Below are 19,635 nucleotides of genomic sequence, written 5' to 3'. Positions count from 1 at the left end.
TTATGTTTATTAAAACAAACTGTAAGTCATATGTCAATTATGCTATTTTTTCACATGGGCTCAAATGCAAATTTGAAGCTCAATAGCATTTGAGGAGAAAGACTTCCAGTCACAAAACAATTTTAATGTGTTAATTTAGGTGTCAGCTACAATGCACACCTTATACATTTTTTATATATATTAAAATAAAGTGTTACTAAAGTTATATATATATTGTTCTGTGTATGTGATTTCAAAGTCTAGATGGGTCGGATTAACCCTTTAACTGCCGTATCCCTTAAAACTTGATTGCCAGAGGGTTACTGTAAATGCTTATGCCCGCTGGGCACAGTTTTCCCGATGCCACCGGGGTGGTGTTGCACTGACGGCTTGAGCCCGCCATCGCTGCTTGCAGCTATATTTAGGGCTCAAGCCTGGAGGGCGAGAGCCCTATTGTTTTCCTTAGGATTATTTGTTATTATTATTATTATTATTATTATTATTATTATTATTTTTCTTCAAGGTTTCGGGGGCTTTTGGGGCCCTTAACATGCTTAAAAAGTCTTGAAAATTGGCACACACATTGGAACCTGCGGCCATTAGGGTCGGGCAGAGACTGATACACGGGCGTGGCACAGGGGCTCTACAGCGCCCCCTGGAATATGGAGGGCCATATATCATACATACTTGCACGTAGACGTACGAAACTCGGTACACATATAGAACTCATCAATACAAACAACTTTCGTATTGCATATCATAGGCTCCGCCCAACAGGAAGTTGGCTATTTGGGGTTTATTAATCATATTTGTCGTCAAATTTGTGGGGGCTTTTGGGGTCCTTAACATACTCAAAAACTCTTGAAAGTTTGCGCACACTTTGGAATCTGTGGCCTTAAGGAGCCTGCAGAGGCTGGGACACGGGCGTGGCACAGGGGCTCTACAGCGCCCCCTGGAACACAGTCATAAATGTTGATGTATAGCTCACACATACTTACACATATTAATATGAAACTCAGTACACATATAGATCTCATCGTGCCGAACAACTTGCGTATTGCATGTCATAGGCTCCGCCCAACAGGAAGTCAGCTATTTAGAGTTATGTAAAAAGCGCATGCTCTGGAATTTGAAATACTTGTCATAGGTTTTTTACTCGATTGCCGCCAAACTCGGTCAACATGATCTCAAGACACTGGGGATGAAAAATTGCCAGGGGATTTTTGATATCTCAAACGGTTTGCTCGTGGCGAGGCGTTGAAATTATGGCGAGAAATGAGAAACAGGAAGTGTCTAATACCATCCACATACATTTCCTGATTTTAATCAAACTTCATCGGATTATTCTTTGTATGATGTCGATCGCATATATGTGACTATTAGGAGTCAAAGTTATAGCGCCACCAGCTGGCAGCAGGAAGTGTGTCATTTTCAAAATGCTTTGTATTCAGCATCTTATTTTTACTCGATTTGCTTCAAACTTCATCAGAATAATGTTAAAACACAGCCTATATTAATCTGCTAGGGGGATATTGATATCTAAAAATATTGTTGCCGTGGCAACATGTCAAACTTGAATACTTCTCAGGTGATTTTAAGGCATATAACATACTTAGAATTTCATGAAATTCAGAACACATATCAGTATTTATGATAACTAGACACTGGCAAAAGTTCATAAGAGGGCGTGGAAGAGGCACTCTATAGCGCCACCTTTTGTCAAAAGTGGGGGGGTTAGTTTTAGCTACAGACACCAAACTCGGTACAAAAATTGTTCTTATCAAGACGGACAACTTTCTAATTCACAGTCATCAGCTACGATCAACAGGAAGTCAGCTATTTTGATTTGAATGTGGATTTTTTTTTACATTTAGCTGTGAATTAATGCATACTGCTCAGAGGAGAGTAACACTATACACACCAAACTTTGTCTACATGATGCCAAAACATTTTAAACAACTTAAATTGCCAAAGGATTTTGGATAGCTTGAACGGTTTTGTCGTGGTGATTTTTTTAAATGACAGTAAAAATGGAATTATTAATTGTCCTGCATTTTTAAATTCCAAACACTTCAAAACCTTTTTTCATACAAAAAAAAAGTCATTCTGAGTAAATATGGATAGTTTCACGACTTTACAACACTGTATGGATAACAGAAAATTAAAAAACTGTCAGACATCTCATCTCACTCTGTCCCTCTGTTTGAGTATTATGTGCTGAGACTTACATTGTCTGAGAGAAAATGCGCCCCTACAGGTTCAATTCCTTAAAGGGAAATTCGACTGAAAGGGAGGAGACTCTCTTTTAGTTTCATTTTTAAATCGGTTAAAATACAAAATAATACTTGGATTTAATTCACACTGACAAGCTAAACCAACATATATGATTATTACCGGATCAGGGCTCATTAATAATTGATGTGTGGTCAGTGATACGTGAGAAACACGAGAGATGAATCACCGCTCTGAGCAGGAGCGTGTGGAATGACGAGCTCAGAAAAACGAGTTTATTTTTGTTTTATAGCTTTAACAAATAAAATATTAAAGCGATATCACACAATTCACCAATTAGAACACACCAAGAGCTAAATTCAGATGTTTTTGAACTGTTTGTGTGAAAATGAAATATTTGCAGCTGCCTATCTGAAATCACCGCTCCGATCAGCGCGCACAGTGTCACAAGTTCAAAACTAACGAATTTATTCTTGTTTAAGAGCTTTTTAAAATAAATTATTGCCATAAATGCACACAAGACATCCATTATAACATAACACGAGCTAAATATAGGTGTTTGTGACCCGTTTAAGTGCGCAAGACTATTTGAAAGCGCGACTGGCAGAATAACATATCTCTCTCGAGCTGCAGGATTCTGCCTTTCGTCGTAAGAACGAACACATCACGGACAAGATTATTTCAAAATACATAATAGCTTGGCGAATATAAACGAAAACAGCCACGTGAACATAAACTTTTGAGAAATAAATCTGAAGTGGATCTACTGGATTTTAATATTAAGTGACCGCATATACCAGCTGCTTCTGTCTTCAATTTTAATCTATATAAAAAATTTAACTCATTCATCTTGGCTGCTTGTTTAATGTGTGTACGTATTTATTTATTATTTTGCTCTAACAAGACTTAATCTATATTTAATTAAATCAATTACATTTTATTTTACAATTGATTTGTCCATTTCTGCATCTAAACGCCTAAAAACCTAAAACATGCTCTATTATACTATTGTTAGCAATTTCTTTATCATCCAATTTATCTGGTGTACACGCTTTTATTTTCATAATAAACTTGTTTGTTAGATTATACAGTTACAGTGGTCTATAATAAATATTAACAGGTTTTATTCAAGCTGTTTAGAATGAATGTAGTAGGCTAATTTTTTGAAATGTCAATCCAAAAAAAATAAAAATAAATAAATAAATAAAAAACATTGGAAAACAATAACTGTTGTACTTTTTTATACATTTTGTATAATTTCATAGTTTATGCATTATAATAATTATAAAAACAAATAAATTTAGCCACTCACATAGAAATCTTAGGCCTTATCCTTTTCTGACAGTTTTCTGACCTTATTTTTGCTGCAAATAATAATTTCAAATTAATTTGATACTGACCTCTGACATCCTGTGACATGATATTTATTTGAATTTACATAATCTCATGGATGTAACAGTAAATCTGTTCAGCTCACAGATCAAGACTAAGCTGTAATGCAAGCAGAACTTTCACAAATGCTTGTAGGTCAATAAAATCATTACAAAACATTTACAAATCATTTAAGGGATTTGATAACACTGTAAAATAATGTCTAATTTGTTAACATTAGCAAATTCATTGATAACACTTTATAATAACTGCACTCATTAGTAAATAGTCAGTTCATTCTTTATAAAGCCTTGTCCCAATATTAATAGTCAGTAGTAAGCAGTTTATAAATACAGCTATAAATAGCTTGTTCTTGGTTTATAAGCACATTTATTAAAAAGGAGAGTAAAGGGTCAGTTATCTTCCTATGAAAAATAAATAAAATAAAAATAAACAAACAACAACACAGATTGATACAGAACTCAGAAATGTTATTGTCGATTTATGATAAACTCAGCCTGTAAATGAATTAATTCTCCTCCAAGAAGACACAAGTGGTTCACACCAAACTGTTTTAACATGAAGCCATATACTGAAGATGTTAAATTTCAAATGGGTTTAGGATACCTTAAATGGTGTGGCCATAGCGATTTATTAAAGTAACATAAAAAAATACAATAGTTATTTTACTATATCTTTAAAATGTTTAATTCCAACTATTCATAATTTTTTATATACGTAGAAGTCATCATTTGAAGGAAGCACAGTAAGTTTCATAGCTTTATCATTTTCAAGAGCCAGCATAAAATTAAAACTATCATAACTTATAAATCAAGCTGGCAATTCTTAGTACCAATAATGGCCACCAGATGGAGCTATAGGATCACTTTTAAATAATTATTGTAGAAACAAGTATGATTTAAATCATTTATAGAAATCTTTCAAAGAAAAATAATATGAATTTTATGTATTTTACTGATAAAATGACCCTCACTTAATTAGAAAAACAAGCTGAAGTATTGTGAACCGTATATTAAGAATAATTCTTTATAGGCTTTATGGACAGATACGTTTTCAGAGACTCTTGAAGGATCAGCACCACATCCTCTTTTACCACTGTTTAAAGAATTTATCTTACAGAAGAGGTGCGAATGAATTTTGGATAGCTTGAATGGTTTGTCGTGGTGATTTTTTTTAAAAATAACAGTAAAAAAGTAACCAGTAAATGTATTTTATTTTTTTAAAGTGCAGCTTATAAATGCTTCAAAAAAATGTACACATAGAAGACAAGTCATTCTGAGGAAATATGCATAGTTTCATGACTATACAACACTATATGGATGATAGAAAATTAAAAAAACTATCATACATCTGATGTCACTCTGTCCCTCTGTCACTGTGGGTAATGTGTGTGTGTGTGTGTGTGTGTGTTAAATGAATTAGGTGTGAAACTATCAGGGAGCATTTAGTCTCCAGCGCCAACATTTTACAGAACTGCCACTTTCCTGGAGTCTCAGAATTACAATGTGTCAGGTTCTGAGAGATCTAAGATTCCAAAAAATTATTTAATTAGAATACCATGAAGTATTGTGAAATACTATATATTAAGACTTTATATATAGGCTTTATGAACAGATTAGAGTGACTCGTGAAGGACCAGCAGCACCTCCTCTTGTCCGATGGTTTGAGGAATATATCTTCCAGAATCCGGGATTAAGATTTAGGAGCTCATTTTTATTCCACCTCCTTTCCTGAAAGTCTGTCTTGCAGAATTGACTAAAAAATAATCTTCACATTAATTCCTAATTATTTTGCAATTCTTTTTGTCAGTTCTTCTTGACCTGTTTTTTTCTTCTTCTTTTCTGACCTCATGACCCAGTCAGCATTTTTTGTACAATGGTCAAGTCTTAACTTATCCATTTCTGTATTGCATGTGTGTTTGATATTTATCATGGGTATTTCATAATTTTCGACTTTACAGTTTGAGTTAAAACTCTTTTTTTAGCGCATTTCATCTGTAAAAGAAAACATGCCTAATAATTCTGCACACATGAATATAAGGAGTTTTTCTCTTCCAGCTTTCCTGGACTATTGTATAGCACTCATAAATGATTAAATGAAAAATAATGGTAGTTATTAAGATTGATATGGTTTGGAATTGGTCAAATGTGCTTGGAAAAAAAATCACAATAAAACAATGTTTTAATGTTTAATTTTGGAATATGAACTGACATGAATGAATGTTATATAAATATTGTTCATATTAACATAATGTTTATAAATGAAATCTTATTGTAAAGTGTTACTAAAGTTAAATATACATTGTTCTGTGAATGTGATTTTAAAGTCTAGATGATTCGGATTAACCCTTTATCTGGCGTATCCTTTAAAACCTCACTGCCAGAGGGATATTGTGAATGCATGTGCCCGCTGGGCACAGTTTACCTGATGCCACCGGGGTGGCGATGGCATTGGTGGCTTGAGCCCGCCATCGCTGCTTGCAGCTATATTTAGGGCTCAAGCCCGAAGGGGCGAAGAGCCCTATTGTTCTTCTAAGGATTATTCTTCTTCTTATTATTTTTTTTATTTTTTATTAAACCTTCCGGGGGTTTTTAGGGGCCTTAACATGCTCAAAAACTCTTGAAAATTGGCACACACATTGGAATCTGCGGCCATCAGGACGCTGCAGAGGCTGGGACCTGGGCGTGGCACAGGGACTCTACAGCGCCCCCTGGAACACAGTCAGAAATCTTGAACCATAGCTCACACACACTTGCATGTATTTATATGAAACTCGGTACACTTATAGATCTCATTAAGCCGAACAACTTTCACACTTTATGTCTTAGGCTCCGCCCAACAGGAAGTCAACTATTCAGGGATGTTTAAAAAAAGCATGCTCTGGAATTTGAAATACTCCTCTGAGGTTTTCAACCCGTTCGTCACGAAACTCGGTGAACATGATCTCAAGACATTGGGGATGAAAAATTGCGAGGGGATTTTTGATATCTCGAACGGTTTGCCCGTGGTGAGGCGTTGAAATTATGGCGAGAAATGAGAAACAGGAAATGTCTAATAACGTCCACATACATTTCCTGAATTTGATCAAACTTCATTGGTTTGTTCGTTGTATGATACAGATCGTATATATGTGACTATTAAGAGTCAACGTTATAGCGCCACCAACTGGCAGCAGGAAGTGAGTCATTTTCAAAATGTTTTGAATTTAGCATCTTATTTTTACTCGATTTCCTTAAAACTTCATCAGAATAATGACAAAACACGGCCGATGTAAATCTGTTGTGGGGATATTGATATCTAATATGGCGTTGCCATGGCAACGTGTCAAACTTGAATGTTCTGTTATGGTGAGTTTGAGGCAGACAACAAGCTCAGACTTACATGAAACTCAAAATACATATCGGTATTATTGATAGCTAGACAATGGCAAAAGCTTTTAAAAGGGCGTGAAGGAGGCACACTATAGCGCCACCTTTTGTCAAAAGTGGGGGGGGTTAGTTTTAGCTACAGACACAAAACTTGGTACATAAATTGTTCTAATCAAGACGGACAACTTTCTAATTCACAGTCATAAGCTACGATCAACAGGAAGTCGGCTATTTTGATTTGAATGTGTATTTTTGAGATTTTACAGTTGTGAATTAATGCATACTCCTCACAGGGGAAGTACACTATACACACCAAACTTTGTCTACATGAAGAAAAACCATTGAGGAACTTAAATTGCGAACGGATTTTGGTTAGCTTGAACGGTTTTGTCGTGGTGAATTTTTGAAATGACAGTAAAAAGGGAAACATTAATTGTCTTGTATGTTTAAATTGCAGCTTCCAAACACTTCAAAGCATTTTTTTATACAAAGATCAAATCATTCTGAGGAAATATGCATAGTTTCACGACTTTACAACACTGTATGGATAAAAGAAAATTAAAAAACTGTCAGACTTCTCAACTGACATGATCTCACTCTGGCCACCCTGTCTGTGTGAGGGAAGGGAGGGGGAGAGGGAGGGGGAGTGTGAGGGGGTTGGTGACTGTGACAGTGTGTGTGGACTGTAGGGAGGGGCTGTCTGGCAGAGAGAGAGAGAGAGAGACCTAATCATCCCTTTAATAATCAGGAAAAAAAAAATTGTATTTTAAATTGTTATTGTTTTTGTTGTTGCTAATGGTGGTGTTTTTTCCTTACATTACAGGTTAAGAAATCTCTTAGGCCTTATCCTTTTCTGACAGTTTAGGGGTTTAAAAACATCCTAAGAACCCTAATTTGTGCTGCAAAAAATAATTTCAAACTCATTTGATACTGACCTATGACAACCTGTGACGTGACATGACATTTATTAATCTCATGGATGTAACAGTAAAACTCTTCAACTGACAGATAAAGCTGCAATGCAAGCAAAACTATTTCACAAATGCTTATAGGTCATTAAAATCATTACAAAACACTAATACATTATTTAAGGATTTGGTAACACTGTAAAATAATGTCTAATTTGTTAACATTATGCAGTATAACATAGTATGCAGTCTTCGTAGGGCACCAACTCCCAGAGGGGGCACCATCCCAGTTGCTCAAAAAAAAACAAAAAAAAAAAAAAAACATGCGCCATTCTCCCATCCGCACTCGCGACCGCTCACACCTCATGTTTGCGGCTGAATGTTCGTAATTGATGGATGGACATCTATGCCTGGGTATAGGACATCAGCAATCCGGCACAGAGAAAAGAAAACTAAAGAAAATAAAACAGGCATAAAGTTGTCTTGACATTGGACTTTCTAGAGTCTCAAATTTAGGGCCGGTCTCTAAAGTTACATGTGATATTGTTATACACTTTTCTAACGTCAGTAGCATTTGAAGAGAATGACTTACAGTCATAAAAACAACTGTAATTGTTCATCTAGGTGACAGCTATAATGCACAATTAAATTGAATGTTTGATATTTATTACAACAAACTGTAAGTCATATGTAAATTATGCTACTTTTTCACATGGGCTCAAATGCAAATTTGAAGCTCAATAGCATTTGAGAAGAAAGACTTGCAGTCACAAAGCAATTGTAATGTGTTCATATAGGTGTCAGCTACAATGCACACCTTATACATTTTTTATAAATATTAAAATAAAGTGTTACTAAAGTTATATATATTGTTCTGTGTATGTGATTTCAAAGTCTAGATTGGTCGGATTAACCCTTTAACTGCCGCATCCCTTAAAACTGATTGTCAGAGGGTTACTGTAAATGCTTATGCCCGCTGGGCAGAGTTATCCTGATGCCACCGGGGTGGCGTTGCACTGATGGCTTGAGCCCGACATCGCTGCTTGCAGCTATATTTATTATTATTTTCTAACGTTACGGGGGCTTTTGGGGTCCTTAACATGCTCGAAAACTCTTGAAAATTGGCACACAGATTGGAACCTGCGGCCATTAGGGTCGGGCAGAGACTGATACACGGGCGTGGCACAGGGGCTCTACAGCGCCCCCTGGAATACTGAGGGCCATATATCATACATACTTGCACGTAGACACATGAAACTCGGTACACATGTAGATCTCATTAAACCAAACAACTTTCGTACTGCATGTCATAGGCTCCGCCCAACAGGAAGTTGGCTATTAAGGGTTTATTATTCATATTTTTGGTCAAAGTTGTGGGGGCTTTTGGGGTCCCTAACATACTCAAAAACTCTTGAAAATTTGCACACACTTTGGAATCTGTGCCCTTTAGGAGCCTGCAGAGGCTGGGACCCGGGTGTGGCACAGGGGCTCTACGGCGCCCCCTGGAACACAGTCATAAATGTTGATGTATAGCTCACACATACTTGCACATATTCATATGAAACTCAGTACACATATAGATCTCATTGTGCCGAACAATTTTCGTATTGCATGTCATTGGGCTCCGCCCAACAGGAAGTCAGCTACTTAGAGTTATGTAAAAAGCGCATGCTCTGGAATTTGATATACTTGTCATAGGTTTTTTACTCGTTTACCACCAAACTCGGTCAACATGATCTCAAGACATTGGGGATGAAAAATTGCCAGGGGATTTTTGATATCTCGAACGGTTTGCTCGTGGCGAGGCGTTGAAATTATGGCGAGAATTGAGAAACAGGAAGTGTCTAATACCATCCACATACATTTCCTGATTTCAATCAAACTTCATCAGATTATTCATTGTATGATGTCGATCACATATATGTGACTATTAGGAGTCAGAGTTATAGCGCCACCAACTGGCAGCAGGAAGTGTGTCATTTTCAAAATGCTTTGAATTCAGCATCTTATTTTTATTCGATTTGCTTCAAACTTCATCAGAATAATGTTAAAACACAGCCGATATGAATCTGCTGGGGGAAATTGGATATCTAAAAATATTGTTGCCCTGGCAACATGTCAAACTGGAATACTTCTCAGGTGATTTTGAGGCAAATAACATGCTTAGAATTTAATCAAACTCAGAACACATATCAGTATTAGTGACAGCTAGACACTGGCAAAAGTTCATAAGAGGGCGTGGAAGAGGCACTCTATAGCGCCACCTTTTGTCAAAAGTGAGGGGGTTAGTTTTAGCTACAGACACCAAACTCAGTACAAAAATTGTTCTTATCAAGACGGACAACTTTCTAATTCACAGTCATCAGCTACGACCAACAGGAAGTCGGCTATTTTGATTTGAATGTGGATTGTTTTTTACATTTAGCTGTGAATTAATGCATACTGCTCAGAGGAGAGTAACACTATACACACCAAACTTTGTCTACATGTTGAAAAAACATTGAGGAACTAAAATTGTGAATGGGTTTTGGATAGCTTGGATGGTTTTGTCGTGGTGATTTTTTTAAATGACAATAAAGATGGAATTATTAATTTTCCTGCATTTTTAAATTCCAAACACTTCAAAACCTTTTTTCATACAGAAAAAAAGTTATTCTGAGTAAATATGCATAGTTTCATGACTTTACAACACTGTATGAATAACAGAAAATTAAAAAACTGTCAGACATCTCATATCACTCTGTCCATCTGTTTGAGTGTGTGTGCTTAGACTTCCATTGTCTGAGAGAAATAGCGCCCCTACAGGTGCAGTTACCGGACTAAAAAAGGGAGGAGACTGTCTTTTGGTTTCACTTTTAAATCGTTTAAAATACAAATAAATACTTGGATTTAATTCACACTGACAAGCTAAACCAACATATATGATTATTATCAGGTCAGGGCTCATTAATAATTGATGTGTGGTCAGTGATACGTGAGAAACACGAGAGATGAATCACCGTGTGGAATGACGAGCTCAGAAAAAAACAAGTTTATTCTTGTTTTATAGCTTTAACAAATAAAATATTAAAGCGATATCACACAATTCACCAATTAGAGCACACCAAGAGCTAAATTAAGATGTTTTTGAACTGTTTGTGTGAAAATGAAATATTCGAGCTGCCTATCTGAAATCACTGCCTCCGATCAGCGCTTACAGTGTCACAAGTTCAAAATTAACGAATTTATTCTTGTTTAAGAGCTTTTTAAAATAAATAATTGCCATAAATGCACACAATACATCCATTATAACACAACACGAGCTAAATGCAGGTGTTTGTGACCCGTTTAAGTGTGCAAGACTATTTGAAAGCGCGACTGGCAGAATAACATGTATCTCTCCAGCTGCAGGATTCTGCCTTTCGTCGTAAGAACGAACACATCACGGACAAGATTATTTCAAAAAACATAATAGCTTGGCTAATATAAACGAAAACAGCCACGTGAACATAAACTGTTGAGAAATAAATCTGAAGTGGATCTACTGGATTTTAATATTAAGTGACCGCATATACCAGCTGCTTCTGTCTTCAATTTTAATCTATATAAAAAATTAAACTCATTCATCTTGGCTGCTTTTTTAATGTGTGTACGTATTTATTTATTATTTTGCTCTAACAAGACTTAATCTATATTTAAATCAATTACATTTTATTTTACATTTGATTTGTCCATTTCTGCATCTAAACGCCTAAAAACCTAAAACATGCTCTATTATACTATTGTTAGCAATTTCTTTATCGTCCAATTTATCTGGTGTACACGCTTTTATTTTCATAATAAACTCGTTTGTTAGATTATACACAGTTATAGTGGTCTATAATAAATATTAACAGGTTTTATTCAAGCTGTTTAGAATGATTGCCATAGGCTAATTTTTTAAAATGTAAATCCAAAAAAAAAAAAAAAAAAAAAATTTAAATAAATAAAAAACATTGGAAAAGAATAACTTGTACTTTTTTATACATTTTGTATAGTTTCATAGTTTATGCATTATAGTTATAAAAACAAACAAATTTAGCCACTCACATAGAAATCTTAGGCCTTATCCTTTTCTGACAGTTTTAGGGATTTTTAAAAATGCTTGAATGGTTTTGTCGTGGTGATTTTTTGAAATAACAGTAAAAAAGTAACCAGTAAATGTCTTTTATTTTTTTTAAGTGCAGCTTCTAAACGCTTCAAAAAAATGTACACATAGAAGACAAGTCATTCTGAGTAAATATGCATAGTTTCATGACTATACAACACTATATGGATGATAGAAAATTAAAAAACTATCATACATCTGATGTCACTCAGTCACTGTGGGTAATGTGTGTGTGTGTGTGTGTGTGTTAAGTGAATTAGGTGTGAAACTATCAGGGAGCATTTAGTCTCCAGTGCCAACATTTTACAGAACTGCCACTTTCCTGGAGTCTCAGAATTACAATGTGTCAGGTTCTGAGAGATCTAAGATTCCAAAAAATGATTTAATTAGAATACCATGAAGTATTGTGAAATACTATATATTAAGACTTTATATAAATGCTTTATGAACAGATTAGAGTGACTTGTGAAGGACCAGCACCACCTCCTCTTGTCCGATGGTTTGAGGAATATATCTTCCAGAATCCGGGATTAAGATTTAGGAGCTCATTTTTATTCCACCTCCTTTCCTGAAAGTCTGTCTTGCAGAATTGACTAAAAATTAATCTTCACATTAATTCCTAATTATTTTGCAATTATTTTTGTCAGTTCTTCTTGACCTGTTTTTTTCTTCTTCTTCTTTTCTGACCTCATGACCCAGTCAGCATTTTTGTACAATGGTCAAGTCTTAACTTATCCATTTCTGTATTGCATTTGTGTTTGATATTTCTCATGGGTATTGCATAATTTTCGACTTTGAGTTAAAACAGTTTGAGTTAAAACTCTTTTTTAGCGCATTTCATCTGTAAAAGAAAACATGCCTAATAATTCTGCACATGAATATAAGGAGTTTTTCTCTTCCAGCTTTCCTGGACTATTGTATAGCACTCATAAATGATTAAATAAAAAATAATGGTAGTTATTAAGATTGATATGGTTTGGAATTGGTAAAATGTGCTTGGAAAAAAAAATCACAATAAAACAATGTTTTAATGTTTAAGTTTGGAATATTAACTGACATGAATGAATGCTATATAAACATTGTTCATGTTAACAATGTTTATAAATGAAATCTTATTGTAAAGTGTTACTAAATATATATATTGTTCTGTGAATGTGATTTTAAAGTCTAGATGATTCGGATTAACCCTTTAACCGCCATATCCTTTAAAACCTCACTGCCAGAGGGATATTGTGAATGCATGTGCCCGCTGGGCACAGTTTACCTGATGCCACCAGGGTGGCGATGGCATTGGTGGCTTGAGCCCGCCATCGCTGCTTGCAGCTATATTTATGGTTACAATTTTAACATAAAAAAAAATGAAAGCTCTAGAAAAATTCAGTGAATTACAAGTCTGTAGAGAACGATGCACTATTTCAGACTTATATACTGAGGTTTTAATTTAGGGCTGAAACGATTCCTCGATTACAAAAAATTATCGAGGCAAATTCCTCTGCCTCGAAGCCTCTTTTAATTTATTTTAAATCTCACGTCAGGTTCTTTCACAATTATTTTTTTAAATGTGACAATGCGTTTACGTCACCCACAAAGCAGAAGGAGACACAAGCGCTGCGTCTGAAATCTCATACTGTAAGGAGTCAGCAGTGTTTTGATTTAAGGGCGCGTGCAAACGTGAAGAGAACATCGTAGTGTAAAGATAGAGCTGGCATACCACGACTAGGGCTCTATGATTTCCTCGATGCAGAAAACGTGGAGGGAATCGCGGAATCCAGATATAAAAACGGAATTTACAGTTAAATGTGGAATGGCAAGGAATTTGCCAAATTTTTAATGAATTAATCAAAAATAGGTCATTGCACTTAAATCAAATCACGATATGGACTAATATCTGTAAATATAAAGCCGGAACAGTCTATTTAAATATGAATCCTGCATGTTCTGCGTGTCTGTGTTAATGAATGGAGCAGAAGCACGTCTTCATTCATTAACACACTGATGCTCGTGGTAATTTCAGCGTCTGCTGTCTCTCTAAATAAGACGTGAACACATGAACATCTTCAGAACTGCTCTGACAGTCACTTCATGAGCATTTGACCGTTTGATTTGAGTAAAACTAGCGTCACATCACATACAACTGTAAAGGTATGTCAACCTGTCAAAATAAAAGTCTGGTTAAAGACTATTGTTCAGCAGAATGTACATAGCCTACCACTATAAAAAAAAATAAAAAAATAAGGTTTAATCACACAACATTTCTTACATGTTTTATTTTTAATAGTAAATCCCCTTTTTTTACCAAAAAGTTAAGTTAATAATCAATAATTAAAAGATAAATTAAAATAATGTTTTATGTGTTTAATGTTTAATGTGCATCTCAGAAAATGCTTTATTTAAAACCCCAACTGAATGGCACTCAAATGCACTTAATTCATCTGTCAACTTTCTTGTCATTGTTCACAGTACAAGTATAGACAGAGAAACAATGGGTAATAATTAAATGTTTATTTTTGATGTGTGCATTGCATTCTATGCATTTAAAAAATAAAGAATTTTTTTCTAAAAAACGAAACTTTGTTCATTTTAAGAGGCCTGTGACTGTCACAGAGGGACACGTTCAACATGGATGTTAATACGCACAAACACACACCGAGACTGTTTGGTGATACAAGAGTTTATTGTAATTATTGATCAGAGAGTGAATAAAATACCTGCAACCCTCAGGTCACATTCTCCACTGCAGAAACAAACACAGACTACCTTCCAAAGACATTCACATTTATACTGGTGGCCAGCACCATTACCACATGTGGAGGGACAAACTCACAGAAAACACTTTACACATGTTCCCTTAAATATATAGAGTCTGAAAGAAACATATTGGCATGATGTTCTACATAATAAATCTACTTCGATGTTATTAATTCGTTCACATTAAACAGGAAATAACAGCAACTCGGCCACGTTGACCCTGAAACCCCCACGCTTGATTAATACATGGTAGATTCCCACCCTAAGCGGAACCAATAATTCCTGCCATTGTTTCTTACCAGGACTCTAAATATCACGGGACAAATGCTACAGGTTTACAGGTATTTCATTCACTCTCTGATCAATAATTACAATAAACTCTTGTACAGTGTTCTTGTACTTTGAACACTGCTCCGGGTGTGTGTTCACAGTGTGTGTGTGTGTGTGTTCACTGCTCTGGGTGTGTGTTCACAGTGTGTGTGTGTGTTCACCCAGGAGTCTTATTTTCTCTTGCATAATTAATATTGCACTTTAATTAAGCAAAAACACATTTGATCCAATTAATCAATGGAATTTTTGGTAGAATACTCGATTACTAAAATATTCGATAGCTACAGCCCTATTTTAATTACATTATTTTCATATAGTCAGTCATTAACTAAAGTGGGCCGTTCTGGCATGATACCCCAGAGCTGATAATGAGTCCCACTAAAATGGCCCTGAAAGCATGTTATAGGTTATATATTATTTTGATCATTTCAGTTAACTGAAGAGCTGTTTACATAGACTACTTTACCTCAGCTGTGAGATGTGCTGCAGACACTGAAGGAAACTCATCAGGTCTCTCTCTTCCTCTGAACATCCCATCAGCTCGACTGGTTTCTTCTCTGTCTGGAGCTTCAGCACTTCCAGGAGGACGGAGATCTTTCTCTCTGAGAGATCTAAGATCCAGACATCAGGTGACTGGAAAACTGACTGTAATGCTGGAAGAAAACTCCTGCCTGTTTGAGTCTCATAGTTCTTCACACGAGAGAACAGATCCAGCAGGAAATCACTCTGATAAGCGCTCTCTTCATCAAAAGGGAAGGTTTTGTAGCTGCACACAGATGACAGCAGAGAGGAGAATCTTGTTCCTGTATCTCTGTCAGTTTCTACTGCAGCAACACAGAGCTTCAGCAGGAATATGACTCCAGACATCCTTGCTTCTTTATTAGAAATGTTCCAGAACCTGATAATATACAAATCAAGAACCAAACACTTCATTAATTTGAGACAACATACATCACATAATACATACATCACTTCTTCACATCAGAAACAAATAAATGATTCAAAAAGAAGACCCAGGGATCTGATTTGATGATGTTTTAGCTGAAATGGGCAGCAATGGGATGTTATTTGTGCAAAGACAGGGATTTACACCAAGGACAGTAACTGAGTATTAATAATAGTTTTAATTCTATGAGAACAGCTAAGTCCATACTACAGCTATAACAACAACACAGAGGAAAAATATCATTATAATTACTTTCAGAATGTTTTTGAGTCATTGTTCAGTCTGTATTTCACACTGCATGATGATAAAGTTATTTCTCAGGGGAAACAGAAAATTTATAACACTTTTTTTTGTGCAGTAACTGCATCATTGAATAACAGGTGTATTACATGCTCCTGAAACACACCTGAAAAATGTGCAGCTCGTCAGGACTGACTGGATGCTAACTGGAGACCCTGAAGTCAACTAATTCATAACTGACGATATGCTTGACATATTGTTTCTCAAGGAAACTTTGAAGTCTCTGATGTCTTCCTGCTGTTAAACATACTCCAAGACTCCAAGACTGCATGGCAAAGGGGTGGTGATAACCTCCGAATGACACAACTCGATTTCCACGACACCGATGAATTTTAATATATGGGACTGATGGCTGACTGTCTTATTATAATCCTACTCTATCTTCTTCCTTAATCATTCCTCAAAAAGCACTATTCAACACAGTAAATGAAGTTACCAAACCTCCACCTCATGACGCTGTCTGCTGCTCCTTTCTAAATTATCTTCCAGACAAGACGGCTGCTGTCCACCGGGGCTTTTCTAACAACACTATCAATTCATGTAGTTTTTATTAACCCCTGATTCATGCAATGTCTGAACTGTTTGAACTCTTGTGAACGCTCTTCACAGCAGCAAGCGCCTGAGACGATCATCTTAATCCCAGTCAATTTGATACAGCTGATAAAAAGCATTATTAGTTTTTATAATTATAAATCAAATCAAACTTCCAAACTTAACAACAGGAGAATTAAACATTACGGACAAAAAAATGTGACAACAAATATTTAAATAAAGCTTTCAAAGGATATTATATTATATATATATATATATATATATATATATATATATGTATAATATCTCATGATTATGAGGGGAAGATAAAACTTAAAATATTAGATAATCCAGCAATTGCAGAAAAACATTGGAAATTTATAAAATGCTCAATTGCACCCAAAGTAAAAGAAATGCAATTTAAAATTCTTAACCACTATCCATCTGCGGAGACACTGAGGGGTAGATTTAGTTTTGAAGTTGACCCTTGCGACTTTTGTCATGAAAACCCAGAACAAACAGAGCATTTATTCTTCCTTTGCACAGTTTGTAGGAAGCTCTGGCAAGATGTCCATAGCTGGTTAAATAATGAAATTAGTGAACCTGAACAATTTACAATAGAAGATATTCTTATTTGTAATTATAAACTGACGAGGGATCTTTCACTTTTAATTAACCTTATCATAATTATAAGTAAATACCACATTCACAAAAATAAATGGAGAAAACTATTGCCAAATGTAAACTGTTTTAAAAATTAATTTCGGATGTTATCCTCCTTGAACCTTGTAAAAATTTCTAAACAAACTATAGAAGTTATTTGTTATGCTGCTGAAATGTCTTTGAACCTGTAACATTTAGTATTTTGAGAACAATGCCTTATATATTATTATAATATTTTTTTTTATGTTTTCATTGTCAAATCTGCATTTTGTTGATGCCTTGCTAGTTTTTCTTATGCTGTTGTCTCCACGAGAGTTTGAAATAAACATTAATAGAAAAAACAAAAAAACAACAACAATCATCTGGTTTCATTTTGGCAGATCGCAGACTTGCGTTATCGCGTTATAGTGCATTATCGCCAAATGGACCATTAACACTATCTACAATCTCAATTAGGAGGGTCAATGGCCCACTTGAGATATAGGTGGTGGTAATGCACTTATAAGTCTGTGCTCCGCCAAAAAAAAAAACACAAGATGATGTCATCATCTCAGGCGCCTGCTGCTGTGAAGCGAGTTCAGAAGAGTTCTAACAGTTTGGAATCAGAGGTAATATATATATATATATATATATATATATATATATATATATATATATATATATATATATATATATATATATATACACACACACACGAGTCCTAAGGAGAAATCACATCCCATCAGCTGCTCAGAAATGTGTCAGTGAAGCCTGTGTTATACTTTCCTCATGAGCAATCTGGATACATACACAAACAGGACTACTTGCATTTATGCTACCAAAAGCGTACACTGATGACCCGCTCTGCAACAAAAATGTTAACAAATATTTGCCCAGAATTATTGCTCATCTGGCTGTCTTTATATTGTTTTATTGACGGATTGCACAGTTTAGAGTAGCAGAGGGCTTCTTCACAGAAGAAGATTGCTTGTGCATGTGCATATATATCAAATTCAGATGGACCTTTATGTAACTAAAGTGATATTTGAAGGTCAAAGCATAAAAAGTATGTTATGTTGGTGTGATATCCATTTTATGTTGTTAAAATACTGATCAGTTACAAAAAGCAACAAAGGTATTTTTAATGTAAATACTTTTGACAAGTTAAATTCAGCTACGACAACTGTCATTAAATTGTGTTAAAAGTGTTCTGTTGAAATGTTTTACAAGTAAATGTTATTGTATTTGATGACTGTGTATTAATGCAAATGCAAAAAAAAAAAAAAAAAACATTTTAGTTGACGACAACACCAGAATGCAAAATTATATTTATGATAAATGCAAATTTCACATTAAAAATGGAATGAATAACTTTACATTCAGATGGACCTTTATTAATTCAAATAAACTGATATACAATTGAAGGTCAAAGCAAATAAACATTACTGTTAGATTTTTTCTTGTTTAAATACCACTAACAAAAAGTTATTTATGTAAATCCTTGTTGACCTGTTAAATTCAGCTACAAAAAAAATGGGAATGTGTAAAGACTGTTTTAAATAATGAAATGTTTCACAAGTCAACATTATTGTGTTTGATGATTGTGTGATTTTAATGCAAATAAAAACGAACGCGATATTTTAGTTGCCAGTTATTATCAATAAAGTATACAATTATTTGGACTTCAGAGAGATATCTATAAAAAGCCTGACATGTCTACTTTTAAACTAAACAAGTGCAGCCGAAAACAAATATTCTGTGATAAAGTGAACGCTCTATTCAGATTCTAATGTTTCACTGAAGCACGCGGCTTGAATACGCCACACAACACAAGAAAAGCAGCGAGACTGTTCTTCAAGTTCTTTTATTTTACTGTTTGCTTCGTGATGAGAGGAATAAGACAATTCACCCCAAAAAAAAGTGATGTGGTTGAGGATTTGAGAAATGGATTTTCTCCGAAAAAAAGGATGAAGTGCTTTATTCAGCAGAGATCATAATCCTGAGGAAGTCTCTTTTTATTTATGTATATACTTGTACTAGTTTTCACATAACTTATTAACATTTTACTAGTTAGATTTTTTCCAAACTATAATTCCTGACTAAATGTATAATCAAGTGAAATATTATGAAGTT

General features: G+C 35.0%; 1 protein-coding gene across 9 annotated transcripts in view; it reads right to left on the bottom strand.

Annotated features, from left to right (window-relative positions):
* LOC113107869 (uncharacterized) overlaps nt 1-19,635 on the bottom strand; it is a 115,288-nt gene that overhangs the window by 78,853 nt on the left and 16,800 nt on the right. For all 9 annotated transcript variants that reach the window (XM_026270661.1, XM_026270663.1, XM_026270670.1 and 6 more), the window contains exon 7: nt 15,550-15,981. In XM_026270661.1, coding sequence (XP_026126446.1) covers nt 15,550-15,981 — 432 coding nt within the window. The remainder of the gene's footprint in view (nt 1-15,549; nt 15,982-19,635) is intronic.

Source organism: Carassius auratus, chromosome 8 (genome assembly GCF_003368295.1).
Source record: "Carassius auratus strain Wakin chromosome 8, ASM336829v1, whole genome shotgun sequence".
Taxonomy (NCBI): domain Eukaryota; kingdom Metazoa; phylum Chordata; class Actinopteri; order Cypriniformes; family Cyprinidae; genus Carassius; species Carassius auratus.
This window is presented reverse-complemented; position numbering and strand designations above follow the sequence as displayed.